Source organism: Temnothorax curvispinosus, unplaced genomic scaffold (assembly GCF_003070985.1).
Source record: "Temnothorax curvispinosus isolate PA1 unplaced genomic scaffold, ASM307098v1 QBEX01012454.1, whole genome shotgun sequence".
NCBI classification, from domain to species: domain Eukaryota; kingdom Metazoa; phylum Arthropoda; class Insecta; order Hymenoptera; family Formicidae; genus Temnothorax; species Temnothorax curvispinosus.
The window spans coordinates 306,676-326,695 of record NW_020222234.1 but is presented as its reverse complement, the minus strand read 5'-3'; the positions used below and the strand labels follow the sequence as shown (position 1 = coordinate 326,695).

Here is a 20,020-nt window from a genome sequence, read left to right as displayed (position 1 = left end):
GCTTGCACCGGCTTCAAGCGCTCTTGTTTACCGGTCTGACGACATATTTACGAGGGCTCGGGGCCCCTCGATCCAATCTCGATATTCGATTCAACTCTCTTCGTCACTCGCGACGCGTAGTACCTCGCACACGTCTATCTTGCGCCGCCTCCGCGGGGCGAAAGTTATCAGACACTTTCACCACTTCCTTCTCTCGTGTTTTTCCGCGCGTTCTTCCTTCCCTTTTCGTATATTTCCTTATCTCTCGCGTCGTTTCATCCGCGTCCCGTACGCTGACGTCGCGTCGGAGTAAGCGAATTATTAAGAGCGCACGACACTCCGTGAAGCTATTCATTGTTTTCCACGTAGCTGGATTTATCGTCCTGGCGGGCGTCTCGTTTAAACCCTCTCTCCGTGCCAGCGGCGGACCAGTTTAGGGCGGATCTCTTGGCGTACGTGTTCGTGTACCCGTATTCTGAACGTAAGCACGATACACGTTCCTGAATTAACTCGGTTAAGCGATAATCGATCGGCTATGCTCTCCGGCTTGCCGTTCAAGGTAAGAAGGTTGAAGTAACGAAGACGCAAAGTCGATCCTTCCGTCCTCTGTGATCGCGATATACGCATGTATCACCATTCCATTGTTCCATTAGTTCTTAATATTTTTATAGAAACGAATATGTGTGTTAAGAGTTGCTAAATTTTGATCTTGTATAAATCACTTTTCGTTTATGTCAGAATTAATTACTTTGTTATCTGATATAATCAGAACTCGAAGTTCTCTCTCTTTCTCTCTTTCATTTTGAGATATAACGAAAGCATAATCTTTCAAAATTATAAAGTGATGATTTGATTAAGATTATATTACAAAAGTTTGTCGCGGATTTCAATACTACATTTACAGTGATCTCTTTAAGGCAGGTTCTACAATCAGTTGTATGGCGGAGTCGGATGTCGGAACGCAGCCGATGGTCCAAAGAGAATTTCTTTTTCGAGAACGAATTTTCCTCATTGGACCATCGGCTACGTTCCGATATACGACTGATTGTAGAACCGGCCTAATAGATTGCATTTCGCAGAATTTGTTATTTGCATATCGTATATTTATTGAAATTAATACATACCAATTTTAGCAATTTTTCTTGGATCCGGTTTATTTGAACAAAAGAAAAAAGTTGCAGCAATCAATGGCGAAAAGAGAAAGAAAGAGGAGATGATAAAAAGAAAGAGACCATAATATCTCGTCATCACGTGAGTGGAAGAAAAAGTTAAGTCATATCGGAACTTTGTTATGACGTCATAAAAGGAGTAGGCTGTATGATCGTCGCCCTTCGTTCGTCATTTCGTTCACGACGCTGGTCACGAACGTATATTCGACCCTCTTCAGATTATACGATAGCGCGAGGGAGTCAACGTGTCACGTGTCGAATTTACGTATGATTCACATCAAATCTTCTGGCCGCTTTCAAAATTGTCATGCGGGACAGGATTTTAAGATATGTGCAGATTATTAAAATTACATTTATCTTGCGCTCGCTGTTTTTCTATCGCGCCTCACTTTCTGCCACAAAGCACCGTATAATTGGCCGCCGGCATTGCAATCAACATTTTAATCAACCCTCTGTGTGTCTGTCGTATTAATTGTTAATCGAATATATAATATAATTAAAATATTGTTAGCAATCAACGTGTTATGGAACGCAATAACGCGGGTAGACCGGCAAGATTGATACGCAGTATCGAACGTTCGATATCTCGAGCAAAAATGTCAAATCAGATAATAATTAGAAGATATTGTTTCTCTTAATGAATTATAGATAAGTAAGAAATTTTATTCATAATTATACATGTAAAATTTTGTTTTTATCAGTAATGTTGGCGCAACGATGCAAATGGAAAATTTATCTAACCAATAAGTGTTAATTCGGTTCGGCGCAAGGATGCAATCGGTTCTCAATTCCTACATAATTCATTCCTGTAATTATGATGCTCGGAACGGCGAAGGCCGAAATTGACAGGACAATAGACAACGCCGGGGACGTTACGAAACAACGTAACGGAATCGCGATTCAACGATCAAATCCATGTCGCTGCTTCCCAAAATTTCAGGTCCACAATGATAGAACCGGCGGTCTGCATCGATCTGGGCATGACCTATTCTTGTGTCGATGAAGGATTATCGCTAACAATCAAGAAATTCGCATCACTGAGCTACGTTGCGTTTATAGAGAATGATCGACGATATAGCAAGGAATCTAGTCTTGAATTCTACGGATACGATTTTTGATGAACTTTCTTGTACAGATTTGCGTTAGGTAGATTTCTTGATTTGTCTTTTGCGCGAGTCGCATGAGCTATTTCGATAGAATTCGCACGAATAGTCACGTGGCAACAACCGCGAATAAAATTTTAACAGTAGTGCCCCGCGGAGACTGCCGAGATCAAGCGATTTGGCAAGCGGCAAGGTTGCTAGTGAGCGCGTAGTTTACCCAATGTATCCGTTGTTTTTGCTTCTGTTTCTGCTCGCAGCTGCGGTATTTCACCATTGTTAGAACAAGGGAAGAAGAGAATCGCCGGAACTACCGGCGAAGTCGGTAATGCGCTCGTTTCGGCGCCGCCAAATCGACTCGCTGCTTCGAAATCTACTATCGCTCGTATACGGACTTGGGATACGGCTGGTCCGCCGTAACAGACTCTGTTTATGATGCTGATAATAGCCGCAACCGCTTCCTTTTGGAGTAGCTGTCTTAGCTGGACTCACGTCCGCTTCCAATTAGGGCTACATCCTCACACCGCGACGATTTTGCATCGCGAGACAAGTCGCCGTTCTCGTCGAGTGGATCTCTCTCGTTCTGTTCGGAAAGTTTGGCTCGGCGAACGATCGTAAACTGATTTTTAACTCTCGACAAGACTCAACAAGATTAAAACTGAAAGCGAGGAATAGACGCGCGTAACATCTTCGTGGAAAAGTTGTGGAACGTTTTACGATAAGACAAGTTAAATGCCCATTGCCGTAAGTTGCGGTGACGAAATCTCACTGCACAGGATATAAAACAGCTCAAATAGTTTAACCATTGGCAAAAATTTGATATTCGCGTGGACGTCGTGCAATAAATAGCGGCATATTTGCAAATTGTCTTCTTTTAACCATTAGACCTGTTCTTTTTGTCTGAACTTCTTGCACGGTTCATCTTTCCTCTTTTCTCTCTTTTCACGTTGGAGAAAAGAGAGAATATTTATTTTAACCATATTTGAAACCGTATAGAAAAGGGCCTAGAAACCGGTAATGGTCACTCTCTTAAAACAATGACTGGTTGTGTGCGTATATGTGTGTACACTATCTTGAAAAGAGGTGTATTATTAAAAAACAAAAGTTTTGCAGTTCAACAGTAGAATGTAAAAACAATTTCTTTTTTTTCGTTGAATAGGGGCATAGGAGAGAGAATTCACCGAGTTTTAGAAGCGATTCGCAGCTTTGAAGATAGCGAGTGCAATTTTACAGAATTAATTTCTCCTCGCAGAAGACAGTTCCTTTCAATTCACCTACTTTCTGCCGCGGAACCAGCAACGGCTACCTCTCAACACAATTTAGTCGACCAATGTTACAATAAAACCGTATATTTAAACCTGGAAAAGAGCACAGTAGAAAAAAGAAGAGAAAAGAGATTTTTTTATTTTTAGTTTTTATTTCGAATTTAAAGTTTTAATTTTTATTTTATAAATAACAAATAGGTAAATTAATTAATGTAATATTTTTATTTAATAGAATACTCCGAACAATTTTTTATTGTAATTGTATATATAAAAATTTCTGCATTATTGCGCACATATATATGCTATAACTTCCTTTGTTATTAAGATTAATAGCGATTTGAATACATGAAGAGTGCAAGAAGAATTTAAATAAATTGTTTTACAGACTAAAAGATTAATCGGTAAACGATTCAAAAACTCATCAATGCAATCCGACATGAGGCATCGACCCTTCACACAGTCATCAATGATAACAACCAAAAATCTGACTAAAGTGAGCGTATATATTAATTATGTGTATAAATGGCGATGAGGATAATTCCGTTCTGATATATAGGTATATATATGATATGCGCTTGATGAAAGAGAAAAAAAATATCCGTGCCGCGTGAAGAATCGGGTCGATCGTACTGATTATATAAGCACGCGCGTTCCTTCCTTCATAAGTTTACTCCTAGTGTTTTTCATCCTCGTACTGCTCCATTAATTACTCGTTACGTATTATTACAGGGGCGAAGCGAAATCTTTCTTCCCCGAAGAGATCTCCTCGATGGTTTTGACCAAGATGAAGGAAATTGCGGAAGCTTACTTGGACATCACCATCACGAACGCGCTGTGATCATGGGTGCCGGTGTACTTCAACGACTCTCAACGTCAGGCTACGAAAGACACGGACACTATCGCCATTCTGAACGTCCTGAGGATCATTAACGAGCCGACCGCAGCCGCCATCGCTTACGGGCTCGACAAAAAGGGCCGCGGTGAAAGGAACGTTTCTGATCTTCGATCTCGGCGGCAACGTATCAATACTAACTATCGACGATGGCATATTTGAAATAAGCTTGCATACCTAGCGCATCAATAGGAAAATTCCATACTGCATGTCATCTAAAGATGACAATCAAATTTTTGTGTTGGGATATTTACACTGAATAATGACAATGAATTCTAATGACACGAGCATTAGAATTATTTAATATTTAATTTCAATGAAATATACATATATATCGTTTAATAGAACAGCTTAAAAAGATTCAATTTTGACATATAAAACAATCGTCGTTTATTTGATTTAAAAAATAATTTAGAAAGAGCAAAGGTACAATTTTTTTGTATACAAAATTTTAATAAAGTTTATTACATCTTATGGATAATATTTGCCAAAAGTTAACAGTCGGTAATATTTATTTTGGTGGAGAAGATTTCGGTAACCATATGGTCAAGACATTATGCGCAAGAATTTTGTGAGAAAATACAAGAAAGATCTGATGAAGAATAAGCGAGCGGAGCGAACCATTTGTCGGCTGAAAACTGCCTTTGAGTGTGTCAAAAGGATTCTGTCCTCTTCTACACAGATCAGCCTTGAAATCAATATGCTTTGTTGAATAACATCGACTTTTACACTTTGATCGCTTGCGTCCGTTTCGAGGAATTAAGCCAGGATCTCTTAATAGTTATTTGGAGCTTATAGAAAAGGCGCTATGTAACGTTAAAACGGATAAGGCAAAGATTCATGATATAGTGCTTGTTGATGGATCAACGAGGATAACACTATTCAAAAGCTTCTACAACCCAGGTAGGAATCGCCAATGCTGGACTATTGCGCCAAGCCTGGACCAAGCGTGAGCCAAGCGTGAATCTGTCAAGCCTTGGGCCTTCAGCCGGCCCAACCTTGACCCAATGTAGCTGCCATAGCACAACCAAACAGCGCGGGCTCGCGCGGCGAGAGAGTTCAGCTCGCGCCCGCTACGCGGCGCATCGCCAGTATACTTTCGCGTGATTAATATTCAACATCGATTCTTATATCTAGGGCAGCTCGGCAGGGTTTTTCCAGCGTTCTAGTTCGCCAGTCAGAGCGTGCTCATTAGCAGGGTCTCTGACATAACCCTTTTTGAAAATATTAAATCATATTGTAACAATAATAGATATAACAATAAAAACATATTGAATATTAAATAATCATTTGTAAAAGAAAAATGAGCCCTGGCTGTATTATTTTTCTACTCTGAGCCAAGCTTGGCTTCATTGTTACCCAAGCCTTGGGCCAAGCTTGGCACCTTGACCACCCCGAGCTTCGCCCGAGGTTATCATTCCAGGCTTTAACCAGGCTTGGGCCAGTCTAGTTGCCATGCTTGGCCCATACTTTCTCCTCATTGGAACAAGCCTGGCTCGAGACTGGGCCATTTGTATATTCCTACCTGGGAAGTTATAGCTAATCTCATGTCATCGCTTTGCCTATCAAGGCGTGTATTTCAAAGACGTGCCGTGGTTAAAACAGCTCGTCGTTTAATCAGGCAAATTAACATTTGTTTACTCAATTTCCTGTGATAAAAGCCAAGATAATGCTAAGTGTTTACGTTCGGTGACAAAACACATTAAAATGCGATTCAATTTCCACGCGCCATCCCCTTCTCCGCCTTGACGCGGTGAAAAGTCGTAGGGGTGGCACACGTAGAGAAAACACGAGGGTTGTCGCCAGGTGTTCGTTATGGTATTAATGAGCTAGATGACAAAACCAACAGACACTCCCCCGCCACTCTCATCTCCGTTTCTCTAACCGTAGAGAAACTGGATACACTTTCTGTCAATAGTATTCTCTGAGAATTTGGCAGAATCAATTTTCAGCCACTTTCTTAGGATTTCTTCAACAACAAGGAATTATATAAAGTCTATAAACTCGGACGAGATTGTTGCCTACGGCACAGCAGTCCGGGTTACCATTTTGCACGGTGACAAGTCCGAAGTCGTACATAATCCTTTTCTTTCACTTGGCATCGAGACGGCCGATAGCATGATGACTGCATGCTCCCATCAGACACAATACGACAATCTCGACAAAACAAACGCAGACGTTCACCACGAAACACCGACAATCAGTTGAGCGTGCTAATACGAGTTTACCAAGGGGAAAAGGCAATGAGACCAAAGACTACTTTTAGGAAAATTCAAGCTTCCCGCTATAACACCGCTCAGCATCACTTTAGATCGAAATAGATTTCGCGTAACATAACAAAATTAGATAGAATTTTAAAAGCGATCGAGATACCGGAAAATCTAGGAAAGCGCTCCAGTTATGTATTAATTTGAGTATTTTTATGAGAAACCGTTCTTTTTAAAATTGAATTTCTTGTGATAAATATACGTTTTAACGAGTTAGAAAAGGTAATGTGATATATTAAATATATATTTCCAATCAGAAAAGAAATATCACGTACAGAGACACCGTTATTCGCAGAACTATGAAAATTACATTGTATGAAAAAGTGAATTATTTATTCTTGCAAGATTTATGTGGATATTGTGTGAATCATGCTGTAGTTAATTTTCTGAATAATATTAATAATTAATATATAAGAATAAGTGACAAAATTTTAAACAAAATAGAACAGATAATATATGACTAAATATATATTTGATTGAGAATCTACTTCAGATATATATTTAGTCACCCCCATTGATGTTTCTTCTCAAATTTGTTTCGCTTTCTTTGCAAGACTCTCTGCACCATCTCCTTTACCGCAGTTGACTGCTTTAATGATCACCGATCAGTAATTAAAAGAGAGAGCCTCCAGAGCTCAAACGGCTAATAAACGTTTCCGACGATCAACGTCGGAGATAAGAAAACAATCCTACGAGGCAATAGGCCGGCCGATGGTGGATTGTACTGAGTAGTATCGCAATAAAAAAAAGGAAGAAGGATTCTTGAGCGAGAATGTATAGGTCGGCTCAAAGGATAAGAGCGAAGGCAGAGGGCGATTCTCGTGTCCCGAGATTCCTTTTCTGCCCGCTGCCATCGACGCACGAATCGGAAGGGACTCTATTGGAATTGTCAGACCGTTCGGATAAGCATCCGGGATGCTAGTCTGCGCACGGAACAAAATCGCAAAAGAGAACGAAAGAAATCGAAAGCAGACGGGTCCAGTTGAAAGGGGGAGAAGCCGAGCAAGAAAGGGATACCGCGGGTTTTTTTCTCACGCAATTTATTTTTGCCCTCAGGTTACGTCCGACATTGACGCCAACAGCATTCTGAAAGTCTCAGTGGAAAATCGAAGAACAAAAAGAATAAAATAATGATTATATTATCAATGACAAGGGACACCTCGGCAGAGAAGACATCGAGCGAATGGTGAACGAAGCGGAAAGATATCACACCGAAGACGAGAAACAAAGGGAAAGAGCTGAGAACAACCTCGAGCCATATTGCTTTAACACGAAGGGTACGGTCGAGGAAAAGAACATCAAGGAAAAGATATTGGAAGCTGATCGAAAGCGTATCATCAAGAAGTGTAACGAAATTATCAGGTGGATAGACGCTAATACTCTACTATTAGTGATAGAAGAGGAATTTAAGACAAAGCTCAAAAAGAAATCGAGAATATACTTTTATATTTTTATTCGATTTCGCATCTACGATAATGGTATGACCGAACGAAGAGTAATACTATGCGATCTTATGTATTCTGTTAGACGTGTCTCAACTTTTATTAGAATAAAATTATTTAAATCATGGTAAGAGAAACTCTATCGAGATAGTTGAAATATGTGTATTTAAAAAAACTAAATCATTTTTATGACTGATCTTCATAGTCGGTATAAAATAATGTAGAAAGTATCAATTTTATTTAACGTTTTGTAAACAGATATCATTGCTATAATTACACAGAAAATTACAAAAAAAAAAGAAAGAATGCGAACATTATTTATAGAATAATAATGTAGAAAGTATCGATTTTATTTAACGTTTTGTAAACAGATATTATTGCTATAATTACATAGAAAATTACAAAAAAAAAAGAAAGAATGCGAACATTATTTATAGAATAAATTACTAAATGTTTTTATATTTTTTCTAATCGTGGCAATCATGATTAGAGAACTTCAAGACATGTAAATTCTATAAAATTATTTGGATTACTTTTTTGAAGATAATTATTTTATTGATATTATCTTTTTCCTAATGTTACGATATTCCATCAGGATAAGTCGAGAACTTTTTAATATATTTTGAAATCATTGGTATTTCTCGTTTGATGATATTTACCTTGTTACCTACTATCACCAAAGAGTATTCTGGAGTTCCTACATTCGCCACTACAGATAATGAAAAAACATCATAAAAATATTTAATGCATGTTTTTTATTGCATCATTATAAATTTAATGATCTTTAGGTATGCAATTATGTTATGAAATAATTGTGTGAATGAAAATTCCTGTGATGTGTCAGAATTTCGAAAATGCGGCAAACTGCTGTTGGTAACATTAGTGGCGGTGCGACCACCAAAGTAGTTATTCATAAAGGCAGAGTATATCATTGAATGATAATATAATAACCTCCGATTTTACGAAAATTTATTCATTAATGAATTCTGATAATGGTTCTGTTTCGAATTTATAGCTACAATTTAATATCTAATACAAATTTTTTTACTCTATTATTCGTCAAAATTTTGCTCCAATTTTTTGTAATATAGAAAAAGCTATAAATTAAATTTATAAAAGAAAATATTACAAAATAAATGAACTTTTATAATATTTATTAATTTAATTGTTTTGGCTTATTACTTACTCAGTAAGACTTGTTAATAACATGCTAGCGTACAATAAATTTTTCAAGGAGCGCAAACGTATAACTAACGATTTTAATAACATAACAAAGCTTAAGAGCATGGTAAGTTATTATAAAGAAATAGTCATTTCGTTTGAATTTCAACATGTTATTTATTGCAAGCGAGCTTGAGAAATGTAATTATCGTAATGATGATTTCGTAGTACATACATCTGTATGGGATAATATTGTCAGATTAACAACGACCTAGCGTTGTCGCTTACAGGTGACACGTGAATGTGTATGTGTAATTATTATGTTGCCTTTGCATCACGTAAAATTATATGTAGTAATATGTACACAGCGAGAACGTTAAATATTAATGTCTTTAGCTATAGTGATAGCTTACGAATAAATGGAACGTTTCTTCTCGTAAAAAATAGATATCCAGAGCACCATGTTTCGATTAATTTGTTATGTACAACAGCTGCGCCTTATTCATGGCGGGGGATGAGTACAGATGGTAGTCGCATTCGATGACATCGTTGCCGCCGCGTGATGTTTTGCTGCTCGCAAACATATTGTAACACGGTGGCTGCTACTCTTTCGATTAACGGCAAGATTGCAGTACCCGCCGCAGCCGATTCGCGAACATCGAGAAATAAACGAGGAACAGAAACTGACTAATACACGCCGCAAAATTTTATGCCCTGTACTCAGTCTTTCTCATGCGCAATCATTATCGTCGCGGCCGTCTAGGTCCCGATTTGTGACACGCTATCTCTGGCGCCGTGCTGTCTGTCTCGCCGTGACGAGTTATATGTCGTCTGAGATCAAGCGCGTTCGCGTCACGAAGAAAGTTTGTATTTATAATGGAACGAAATCGAATATTTCTTTTTCGTAGAGGTGCGGTTTGGATGGATTCCGTCTCGAAATCCATGGGTCCTCAGTAAGTGTCTCATTACCGAGCCCAAAGATTCTCGGAGGTCCAGTGTAATTTCGCTTGTAGTCTCTTCTCCGCCCTCGATAGAGCGATGAGCGGGGAGGAAGTATTGATCGGTATTGAAAAAAACGCGTAATTTACAAACGAGAATGTAAAACGAGACAGAGAGAAAAAAAGAGCAAAATGGGAATTTGTTTGACTGTGGCATAAAATTTCTCGCTGGACCACCATGGAGGCTCGAATACGACGCGCGGTCCCGCGATACTTTCGAGACTCCTTGGTGGGATCGTATAGAGTAAATAAAATCACAAGCGTCATAGAGGCCCACGAGGGCCCCCGGGGGGTTAGAATAATACGTAAAAATAGTATTCGTTTATGTGTACCGTGTATATGTATGTATGTATGTATGAATGTATGTATGTGTATATATGGTATATGTGTGTCGGAGTATGAACACACACACATATGCACTTACAATATATTTATTATTATATACACATAAAACGTCGCTTCGGTTGCCTGCATCGTTTAGTTGCTTAGACGCCGCGCAGTTGTTTAGACAGAACGTAAATTCCCCTTACCTCTTATATCACATGTCGTATCGTATATAAGAAGGCACCACGAGTAATTTCAGATCGAGAAAATTTACGATAAATTAACGTAACTAACATAACGTGCATTCTCGAATCTTCAGCATCTTTTGCTCTGCGTTTTTTAAACAAAGGGCTCTCTAAACATGTGAGAAATTGTTAGCATTTTCGAACGTCCATTGGTTGCATACGTACGGGCAAATATCGCACCGGATTTACACTGCACGGCGTTACCGATGCATTTCTAAAGGCAATTCGCGTACGAAAATACACACACACTTACATATATCCATATAATATAGATATATTTAGAAATATATTAAAATTTTGATTTCAATAATTTTCAAATACGTTCTACGCAAAATTATTATTAGCGTCGATCGGTACACAAAAATAATACATACATATATATAGATATGATTTACATATATATGTATCACTAGCCGTATTACTTATTACGCAACGTTAACGTTCTCAATCGACCGTTTTCATCTTTCGTTTACGCACGTTCTGGCTTTTCTTATTCAGGACTGCGCATTGTTCCTGGTATATATATTTACAAATGCATTTCTGTAATTAATGACAATCGTGTTAGCGCGTAATTATAATTTTTCTCAAAAAGAAATTTGAGAAATAATCTTTACTCTTTGTAGCGCCTTGTAATTGTTTTCGGCATGATGTCTAAGCATGATGATAGGTTTCACATAATGTATAAGCGATATACTATTTTCTTTCTGTGGATCAATTACCGGGGAAACACAACAAAATCGATGCAAGCTTAACAAAGACTAGGCACTTCAGATTTCGGGATCACACTTGGATCGTAATAACATCAAGAAAACATCATAATGTACTTTTATGTCATGTGCAAAGAAAATTTCATGCATTAAATTTCCACATTATCATGCATTAAATTACTTTGCATCTTTGTATTGTTGTCTCAAAGATATTTATTTGTATGGAATGTTTTTTAATTAAATTTTCAAAAATATTTAATTAATCGCAATTAATTCTTAAAGTAATTTTTTAAAAAATTTGTAAAAAAGTAAGTTTTGTATTGTTTTAAACTACAAAATTGATTCATTTAGGATACAAGATGTACACATTTCTTTCTATATTTATTTCTCTTTTGTGTGTCCCCGTAACTTTTCACCCCTATTAACTTATATTTTCGAGTCAGCTTGACTCATTATGCGGAACACCATTGTTCACGCCTGGAAATGCACGGTGGTTATTTACGAATCGATTTCATAATAACTTAGCATGCTAAGTCCCTCGTTACGACTAGTCAATTGCCTCTTTCAACGCAGCTAATTGTTCCTCGCCAAGCTTCACCTTGTCCTGTATCTCGCGACCGTCCACTATCAGCTTCGCTTTCATGTTGATAAAATGCTGGTAGTCAGCAAATTCCTCTTCATTCAGGTACTTTGCTAGGATCGCCGACATATTCACGCTACGTTTATCGATGTTATTCTTCAGAATCTTCGCTTCTTCTAATTGATCCATTAGCTTATCTCGTTTGCTCTCTAAAATTTTCTGCACAGAATAATAAAATTGATATAAATAAAAATTTATAATTGTGTATGTATATGTTGTTGCGAAAAAATGCAATGCTTAAAAATTTACACATAAAAATTAATATAAATATAATTATCTATAACGGACAGATAAGCACTTTGGATAACTATTAAATATTAAAACAAAAACCGTTATTGCTCGTGACTAAAATTATGCATTTGTTTTTTATTGCATTTTTTTGTACACAATAATTTGATTTAGCGTATGATCTATTATTATAAAGTATTTATTCGATAATTTTGCGATATATTATATCCCATGTACAATTACTTTTAATTGGCGATGGAAGAGCGTTCGCACCAAGCATGCAAGAAAACAAGAAGTTTCATACTTACTCTCTCCGCATGGTCGGCCGGCATGCCATAAAGGGCGTTCTCAGCGCGAGCCAACCTGCCGCTGAGGCCGAGAAGAAGGCTCGTAATCTTGCCGACTTCCTCTACGTGATTCCGATACTTGGACGCTTCCGGCGGGCGAGCCACAGCGGAAACGCGAGCGGCGACTCGCGCACCCAGAGTCTCGTTCACCTCACCTTCCTCCCTTACGGCCTCCTGCTCGCCCCTGAGAACCACCAGCTTCCTGTCGAGGCGCATCATCAACTCCTCCTGAAAAAAAATCATCCATAGTTCTAGAATACCTACACGCATGAGTCGATACGACGCTATGAGAACGCTCGTAATTTTTATTGCGAGATTCGACAGACCAAGAAAACACGGGGATATCTAATAGGCGAGGTAATAATTTGCTATATGAACAACTAGTTAGGTAACAGTCCGGCCTTAAAGATATATGATAAGTAGAAATTCCAAAGCGCGGTAATTACATTTTACATAAGGCTCAGATTGTACTCGGAGGCTCGATAGTAACGATACTTATTATCATTTTATCTCCGCGTAATCATTATTGCCCCACTGTCTAGGAGCTCCGCGACCGCATACCGATCAAATTTAGTCGCGGGCAATCGTATAGAGTTAATTATAGCACATCCGACGAGCGCGTTTAATTATGCTCCGGTTTGTGGAGTAGTACCTTTTTCTGCCTAAGGTCAAGGCTGTTCGTTGGTACAACCGCCGGCGCATCCTCTTGATGTGTTAATCCCTCCGCGTCCCTGGCGTCTCGCGAGTATCTCGTCAGGAACCTCGCCTTTCCCTCGGATGTCGTGAAATAAGCCGAGGTGAGGGACAGGGGGCTGGTAGAATCGGCTGACAGTGGCGTGACGGGAGCTGAGGGTATCGTTTCGTGTCTGAAAAGAATTTATTACGATGATTACACCTCCGGTTGGTTAATGCGGACTATACCGGACCCGTCCTCCTCTCTATCTCTCTTGCAGTATTTATGCAGAGATATTCCTATAATTGTCATCATTGCGAGAGGGCAGGGAATTGCGTCAATGAACGTGAGTCACGATTGAATTAATCCTCCACTGTTTCCGAGGCGAGGCAGGGAAAAGCAGAATGATTTGCGAGTGGATGCAGAGGAATACTTTGCGGCGTAGAATTCGCGGTTTATTTTCGTAATCGACATCCGTGATGAGTAACAAAGTCATACACGTGATGCTTGATTCTCAAGTTTATGGATGGGAAATGCTCAATCAATAAGTAATCCATAAGCCGGCCGAGATTGTTATCAGTTAAACGACAGCATGCGCGATCCTGTACATCTAGGTGAGTTCTATAAAAGAGGAGAAAGTGATAAAGGAAAGCGAGTTGTATCGAACCGCACATTTATTTAAAAAAAGTTGTTCAATTGTGCGATTTGCTGGGAGTTACGGTTCGAGATCAGTTAAAAACGAAATACCACGGTTAAGAAGCGGAAGTGGATTCCGCTTCTTGTAATTATCTCTTCAATCATTATTTTACATGTGTATATCGGATACGTCCGTACGAAATTGTCACGATTTTACTGCTATCTAAAATTGCTTTCGAAAGTGCCGATTTTTCTTTCTTTTCGCCGTAAAATATGGTAGAAAGTTCGCGCGTATCGGCTAAAACTAATTTAACGTAACACGTCGGTCTCTCCCTCGGTGATTTTCGGCCGGCTCTTAAATTCATCGGCGGAGATTTTACCGCGTCCTTGAGCACACTTCGTTCTTACGTGAAATTTTTCAATTTACACGTTGTTATGTAGCCCACGAATTTTCGACGCCACTTAACACCGCGACCGCTTTAGCGTCCGGAGGAAACAAAAACGAGAAGTTGTATATACTTTTCTGGAGGGCCCATTTCCATTTCCCGTTTCGACTTGTTGCAAGCACGCCGAGCACTTTGTTAGTACGATGCGTCACTTTCAGCCATATGTTGGAGACTGGCAAATAATATGATGCGTAGAGAACAAGTACTGAGTAGTAGTGCTTGACAATATCATTTATGGCAGATTACGTAACAGCCTCGGTTCTTTGGCACTTTCTCTTCGAGCACGGAGGAAGTATTGTCCGCGTGAGTGCGCAAGATAGACCGGATCGACGAAAAAGGGAAGAGTCGTAACGTCATAAAAAATAAAGAACAATAGACAGTAACCGTGAAACGCAAATGGTTGCGATAGTACGAATATATCGAAAAACCTAACGATAACTATAAATTCTGAATACATGAGATGTTCCAATATTTTGCAATGCGATGTGCGTAAGACGTCTGAGTCGACAAAGGAAAAAGCGGAAGCAAGAATAAAAGGGGCAACGTTACAAAGTAAAGAAAAAACCATCTGCACTTGCTTGTTTGTACAAGTTTGTACAAGACATTCCCGACCGCTGCTGCTGGATTTGTTAAATTCCATTTTATCATCAAACAACAATTCCAATCCAGACGGCAAGTTCATTAATGACGTCGGTTAAGAATTTCGCCGTCTACATAAACGTTGCTCGTCGAATAATAAAGAATCCCTACACTGACGTCGGGCTAAACGAGATATTTTCGGACACGTGCCGCCTTCTTTTCGCACGAAATATCGTGTGAAACGGCGGCACACGATACATCTGGCGTCCTTCCAAAAAGATCCACGCAGGTTTATTTTACCTGCCAGTAGCGACCACACAGAGCGCGAGTGTGCGATTGGAGAAATTTAAAACGACAGTCGGCATAATTGAGCAAAAAGAAACTTCTACTTGTTTATTAAAATTATACGCCTCCTAGACGTGCGCGTCGACCAATTAAGTCGAGTAAAGAGAATCGCGAATTTGCACTTGTAATGAACGCCTTCGGATTCCGAGGCATTCAAGTTGATTAATAGCACGTAATCCAATGCTCGCGAGCACGTGAAAACTATCAATTATCGCGTTTGGTCTATATTTATGCTGTCTTATCTGCTTCGCCCGTAACAACAATCTTATACTGACCCTTGCCGATGCGGCCGGATGAAGACAACGCGCGTGATATCGGCGCAGCGTGAGCTGCCTCATAAATATGCTTTAATTAAGTGAACTTCAGCCGAAAAAAAAGAAAAAAAAGAAGAAAAAAGGAAAGGAGAATAAGAAGAGCTCACTTTTTATCGTCCACGTCCGCGTCCTCGCTGCAGGAGGCCGTTGACTCTTCCAAGGAGAGCCGTCGTCTTGTTCGTGGCTGCAAGGTCGCCTCCACCCTGAACAGGCCGGAAACGTAGTCGGTGGGTTTCTTGTGCTCCGGCGCTGGAACTGATAAGAAGCAAAAAAAAAGGGACATCATCAGGCGTTCTCGGTACGCGCGTTTCCCTCCTCGCACACTTCGTTTCACGCTCCAGAGATCTCCACGTTCTTATGGAAGCCATAATGCGACAAGGGATTGCATCGAATATCGCGACGGCGCGGCGCGCGGTGACGGCATATAATTGAATAAGGCAGTGTCGTGTCGTTGATTAAATTAGCGCTTATTAAAACAGAGGGTTATTGCCCTCGAATGCTTGACTCTACCATGTTACGGATGGTAATTGCGCGCGCGTGCTCGCGAGTGTACGTACATTATCCGCACATTCGAGCGAGGCTAACGTACGCGTGTACGTAAAATAAGCGTGCGACAGCGTAAGTGTAACGGCGACTGGACAGATCGTATATATATATATGTCAGCGTGAGTTCTCTGCGTTAGCGAACGCCGTTTAAAAATTGAATAACGTATCTAATTGAATCAATTCCATTGGCGTGAGTTAATGGTGGACGTGGAACAAATAATAAAATCGTCGGATGAACGGTGCTCTTCAAAAACCATTACTCACGCAATTGAAACGGAACGATAAAGATAAAGAATACTCACCGAGTATGGGCACCAGTTTGTCGTTGGGACTGAGTTGACTGGCTAAATCCTTGCTGAGTTCCTCGCACTCGATCTCCTCCGGTAATTTCTTCCTAGATTCCGGAAGCGACCGTTGAGTTTTGCCCGAGAAATCTTGCTCCGTATCCTCCAAGATATCGGTTTGCGAGGCGGCGTCGCTGGTGGCCGCGTTCACCCGAAGCACGACCTCGGTACGTTGTACCAACGTCAATCCTTCTATGCCTGGCTGGGGCGACACGCAGAGCGACGATCTGGGAGACGACTTGTCCTCCTCGACCGGCGAATTTCTCGGTGAGGAGGAAGAGGATGTTTTGGAGACGCTTGAGATCGAAGACGTGGACGACCTGCCGCCAGTCCTAAATTTCGAAGATGAAAGTCTCTCGATTCGCGATTCCGTGTCGCTCGTTTGACTCAGTCGGCTCGGCGAGTTGGATCTGTTCCAGGAACCTGTATTATCCGTTTGCGTCGGGCTGGAGACTTTTCTGTTAGAGGCATATTCTATCCGAGCTTCGTTCCGCGTGAGAGAGTCGAGAGAACTCTTAGGAGACGATCTGGACAGCAAAACTCGAGGCGATACGCGAGCGTCTATCGATCTTCCTGAGGAAGAGGTGCTCGAGCAACTTCCGGATCGTCTCGGGACAGCTCCTCGTGGAGTTGTAGTCTCGACACTGTTCGGTGATCTCGGCGGTGAACTCGTTGGTGGTGGTGGCCTGTCGGAAAAGATGGTAGCTTCTATCGAGTTCTGCGTTTCGTGTCTTCTGGCCCAGCCATTATCGTAACTCGTAGCGACTGACGACGTTGTCGTGCTGATAGAATACGTGGATATTGTGCTGTTTGATGTTGACACACCACTCATCCTCTTCTCATTACGGCGATTTAGTAATTCGATATTCTGCGAGGTCATCTCGATCGTAGCGCTTCTCTCGCGGAAGAAGTCATCGCCGGCGATTGGAAGCGGACCGCTGATTTCTCGTAGCTGCTTCTGGAAGTAAACGTCCGAGACTCTTGATTATTTCGCGGAAAATCCGGAAACGACAATACGGCACAATAAATAAAATAAAAGTGAATAAAATATTAAAATATTTTAAAGTTTAAAGAACGTAATCGTTTGAAGCACGTAAACTGAAGAAACTGGAGAATGTTAAATTATCAGAATAATGATAACGAAGTAAACGCCAAAGTGCGTAGCACGTTATGCGAGCTCGGCAAGAAATTGAATGCTAGAGATGTGTAAATTGAATTCGCGCGTCCTTGACACCGCTATATTTACAAGTTGCAAAAATAGGTAGACCGTTGAGATGCGAAAAACACGTAAATATCGCTATTACGTGAAGGTAATCTGTCCGAAGATAATCTCACCTCTCTATTTTGAGGTAGGGGCTCGCAGCTCGCTGCCAACTTCCGACGTTCTCGCTCTAGCTGCCTGTTCCTGTCATTAAGGACCTCCACGCTTTGCGGCGATAGTCTTTCCCTGCGCTGCTCGTAGTCGTGTCTCTTGTCCGGATGCCTCTTTTCTTGATAATGATGATGATGATGATGTTGATGCCGGTCCTCGAGGTTGTCGTTGTTGTTATTTTCGTTAGTACGAGACCTTACGTCGCTGATCTGGAGCTTTTTGTTGAGATCGTGCGAGAGTTTACTGACCACCTCTGTCGAATGTTGCTGCTGTTGCTGGGAACACCTCTCCTCCAATCGATGATGAAGAGCGTCCACGCTGTATGACTTGGAGAGATCAGAATGTTGCTGCTGATGATGATTATTGTGATGGTGATGATGCTGTTGCTGTAGTGGATGATGCGGGGTGACACGTAAAAGTACGGGATCGTCGTGATCCCTAGGAGGCGACCAATCGTCCATTCGTGAAGTTGGCGACATGGTTCTTTTGTAGCTGCCCTCGCTATCGGGAGCACCACGCTCTCGTCTGTAGGCCAAATAGGAAGCCTTAGACTGGCTTCTGAAATAAAAAAAAAGCATTTTTACATGATGCAATGAGCTGCGCGCGCAATTATAATCAACGATAATGTCGCAAGGAAAAAAATAAAAATATCTTATCTGTTTTGATAAGATATTATGCCGAAAAAAATATGAGTATATATATATAGTATATTTGTCGAATTTTCGGATCTGTCGATACATAAATTTATCTAATTCTGATAAATTAATTCTTGGAAAGATTTATTAATTTCCGTATTTATGTTCGCTTTTTATTTTATCGCAATTCAAAATGCGCCGACGCGTTTTGTTGCGATGGTATTTTTATAACTAATTCTCATGCACAGCTGCATCAAGTAGAAACGTATCCAAGGAAAGCAGACACGTGTATACATGTCACGTGGATGTTAAATGGATGTCACGTACATCTAAATCTTCTTTAATATGTTAGACGTGATAAATTGAATCGAGTAAAGCTATTTATAGTATATATTTCCAGAATACTAATTCTTAGGTTGAATTAGTAATTCCAGATAAAATGTTACATCAATCGCTAATAAAATATTAAATAAGAGATATTTTAAGCATTCGATTATATAAAATATCATTGTAATTGCAATTCGCCAGATGATTTTCACGACTGTCACGTATCTAACATTTATATTATAATGTAATTAACTTAATACAAAGTCTTTTTGTTATACATAACTTGCGATACAATATACGTAAACGAAGATAAATGAAGAGTAGTGAATGTAGTGACCTAACAAACCACGTAAAAAGAATCTACGAGAGATATCTCACATAAAATCGCTCTATTGTCCGTATAGATTTGTGCAATTATAGCAACGTATCCTCAATGATTAATTGTGCGGTAACATTGATTAATCGTCGGTCAAAGTCATAAATATGACTACATTTGAAACTCATAGAACTTGGCGGCGATGAAAACAGTTTAATCGAGACCGGATACGGCTACTATTGTGTTACATGAATTTTAATTCCTCAGCATACCTTTACGGTTCTATTAGTTTCTCACGGGCTTCTGTATCTTTCATAAGCAACCGCAAGAATTCTTACCGGAATGCCTTGAAATGGTTGCAATGTTGCGTGGAAGCGTAACTATTCCAATAAGGCATCTTCGCGTTAATCGTGCGATTTAATCGTAATGATGCTTTTTACATAAATATTTAAATATAATATTATTTACATATATCTGTATATAACTCTTCAACACATCGCTTCAGAATCAACTCGTTCATGACTTATACGATTTTCTTCAAGGCACAACAATGTAGTTATAAAATAATATAAAAAATTATCTCTCTCTCTTTCTCTCTCTCTCCCTCTCTCTCTCTCTCTCGCAAATCTATTTTCCTGTTCTGTCTTGTGTAAATAGAAGTTATGAGCACGCAAGACGCGATCTACCCTGACGAGCGTTTCGTTCCTGCCCTGGAAGATAGAG

At 40.0% G+C, this 20,020-nt stretch overlaps 1 protein-coding gene and 1 pseudogene across 3 annotated transcripts in view; one reads left to right on the top strand and one right to left on the bottom strand.

The window, feature by feature from the left end:
- The first annotated feature begins 2,095 nt into the window (after nucleotides 1-2,095).
- Nucleotides 2,096-8,316, top strand: LOC112462477 (annotated as a pseudogene).
- Nucleotides 8,317-11,175: 2,859 nt separating this feature from the next.
- LOC112462461 (protein Shroom) overlaps nucleotides 11,176-20,020 on the bottom strand; it is a 132,432-nt gene continuing 123,587 nt past the window's right edge. For all 3 annotated transcript variants that reach the window (XM_025028259.1, XM_025028260.1, XM_025028261.1), the window contains exons 8-13: nucleotides 17,983-18,577; nucleotides 16,606-17,605; nucleotides 15,865-16,012; nucleotides 13,417-13,630; nucleotides 12,726-12,992; nucleotides 11,176-12,348 (exon numbers count right to left, since the gene is read on the bottom strand). In XM_025028259.1, coding sequence (XP_024884027.1) covers nucleotides 12,097-12,348; nucleotides 12,726-12,992; nucleotides 13,417-13,630; nucleotides 15,865-16,012; nucleotides 16,606-17,605; nucleotides 17,983-18,577 — 2,476 coding nt within the window. In that variant the 3' untranslated portion in view covers nucleotides 11,176-12,096. The remainder of the gene's footprint in view (nucleotides 12,349-12,725; nucleotides 12,993-13,416; nucleotides 13,631-15,864; nucleotides 16,013-16,605; nucleotides 17,606-17,982; nucleotides 18,578-20,020) is intronic.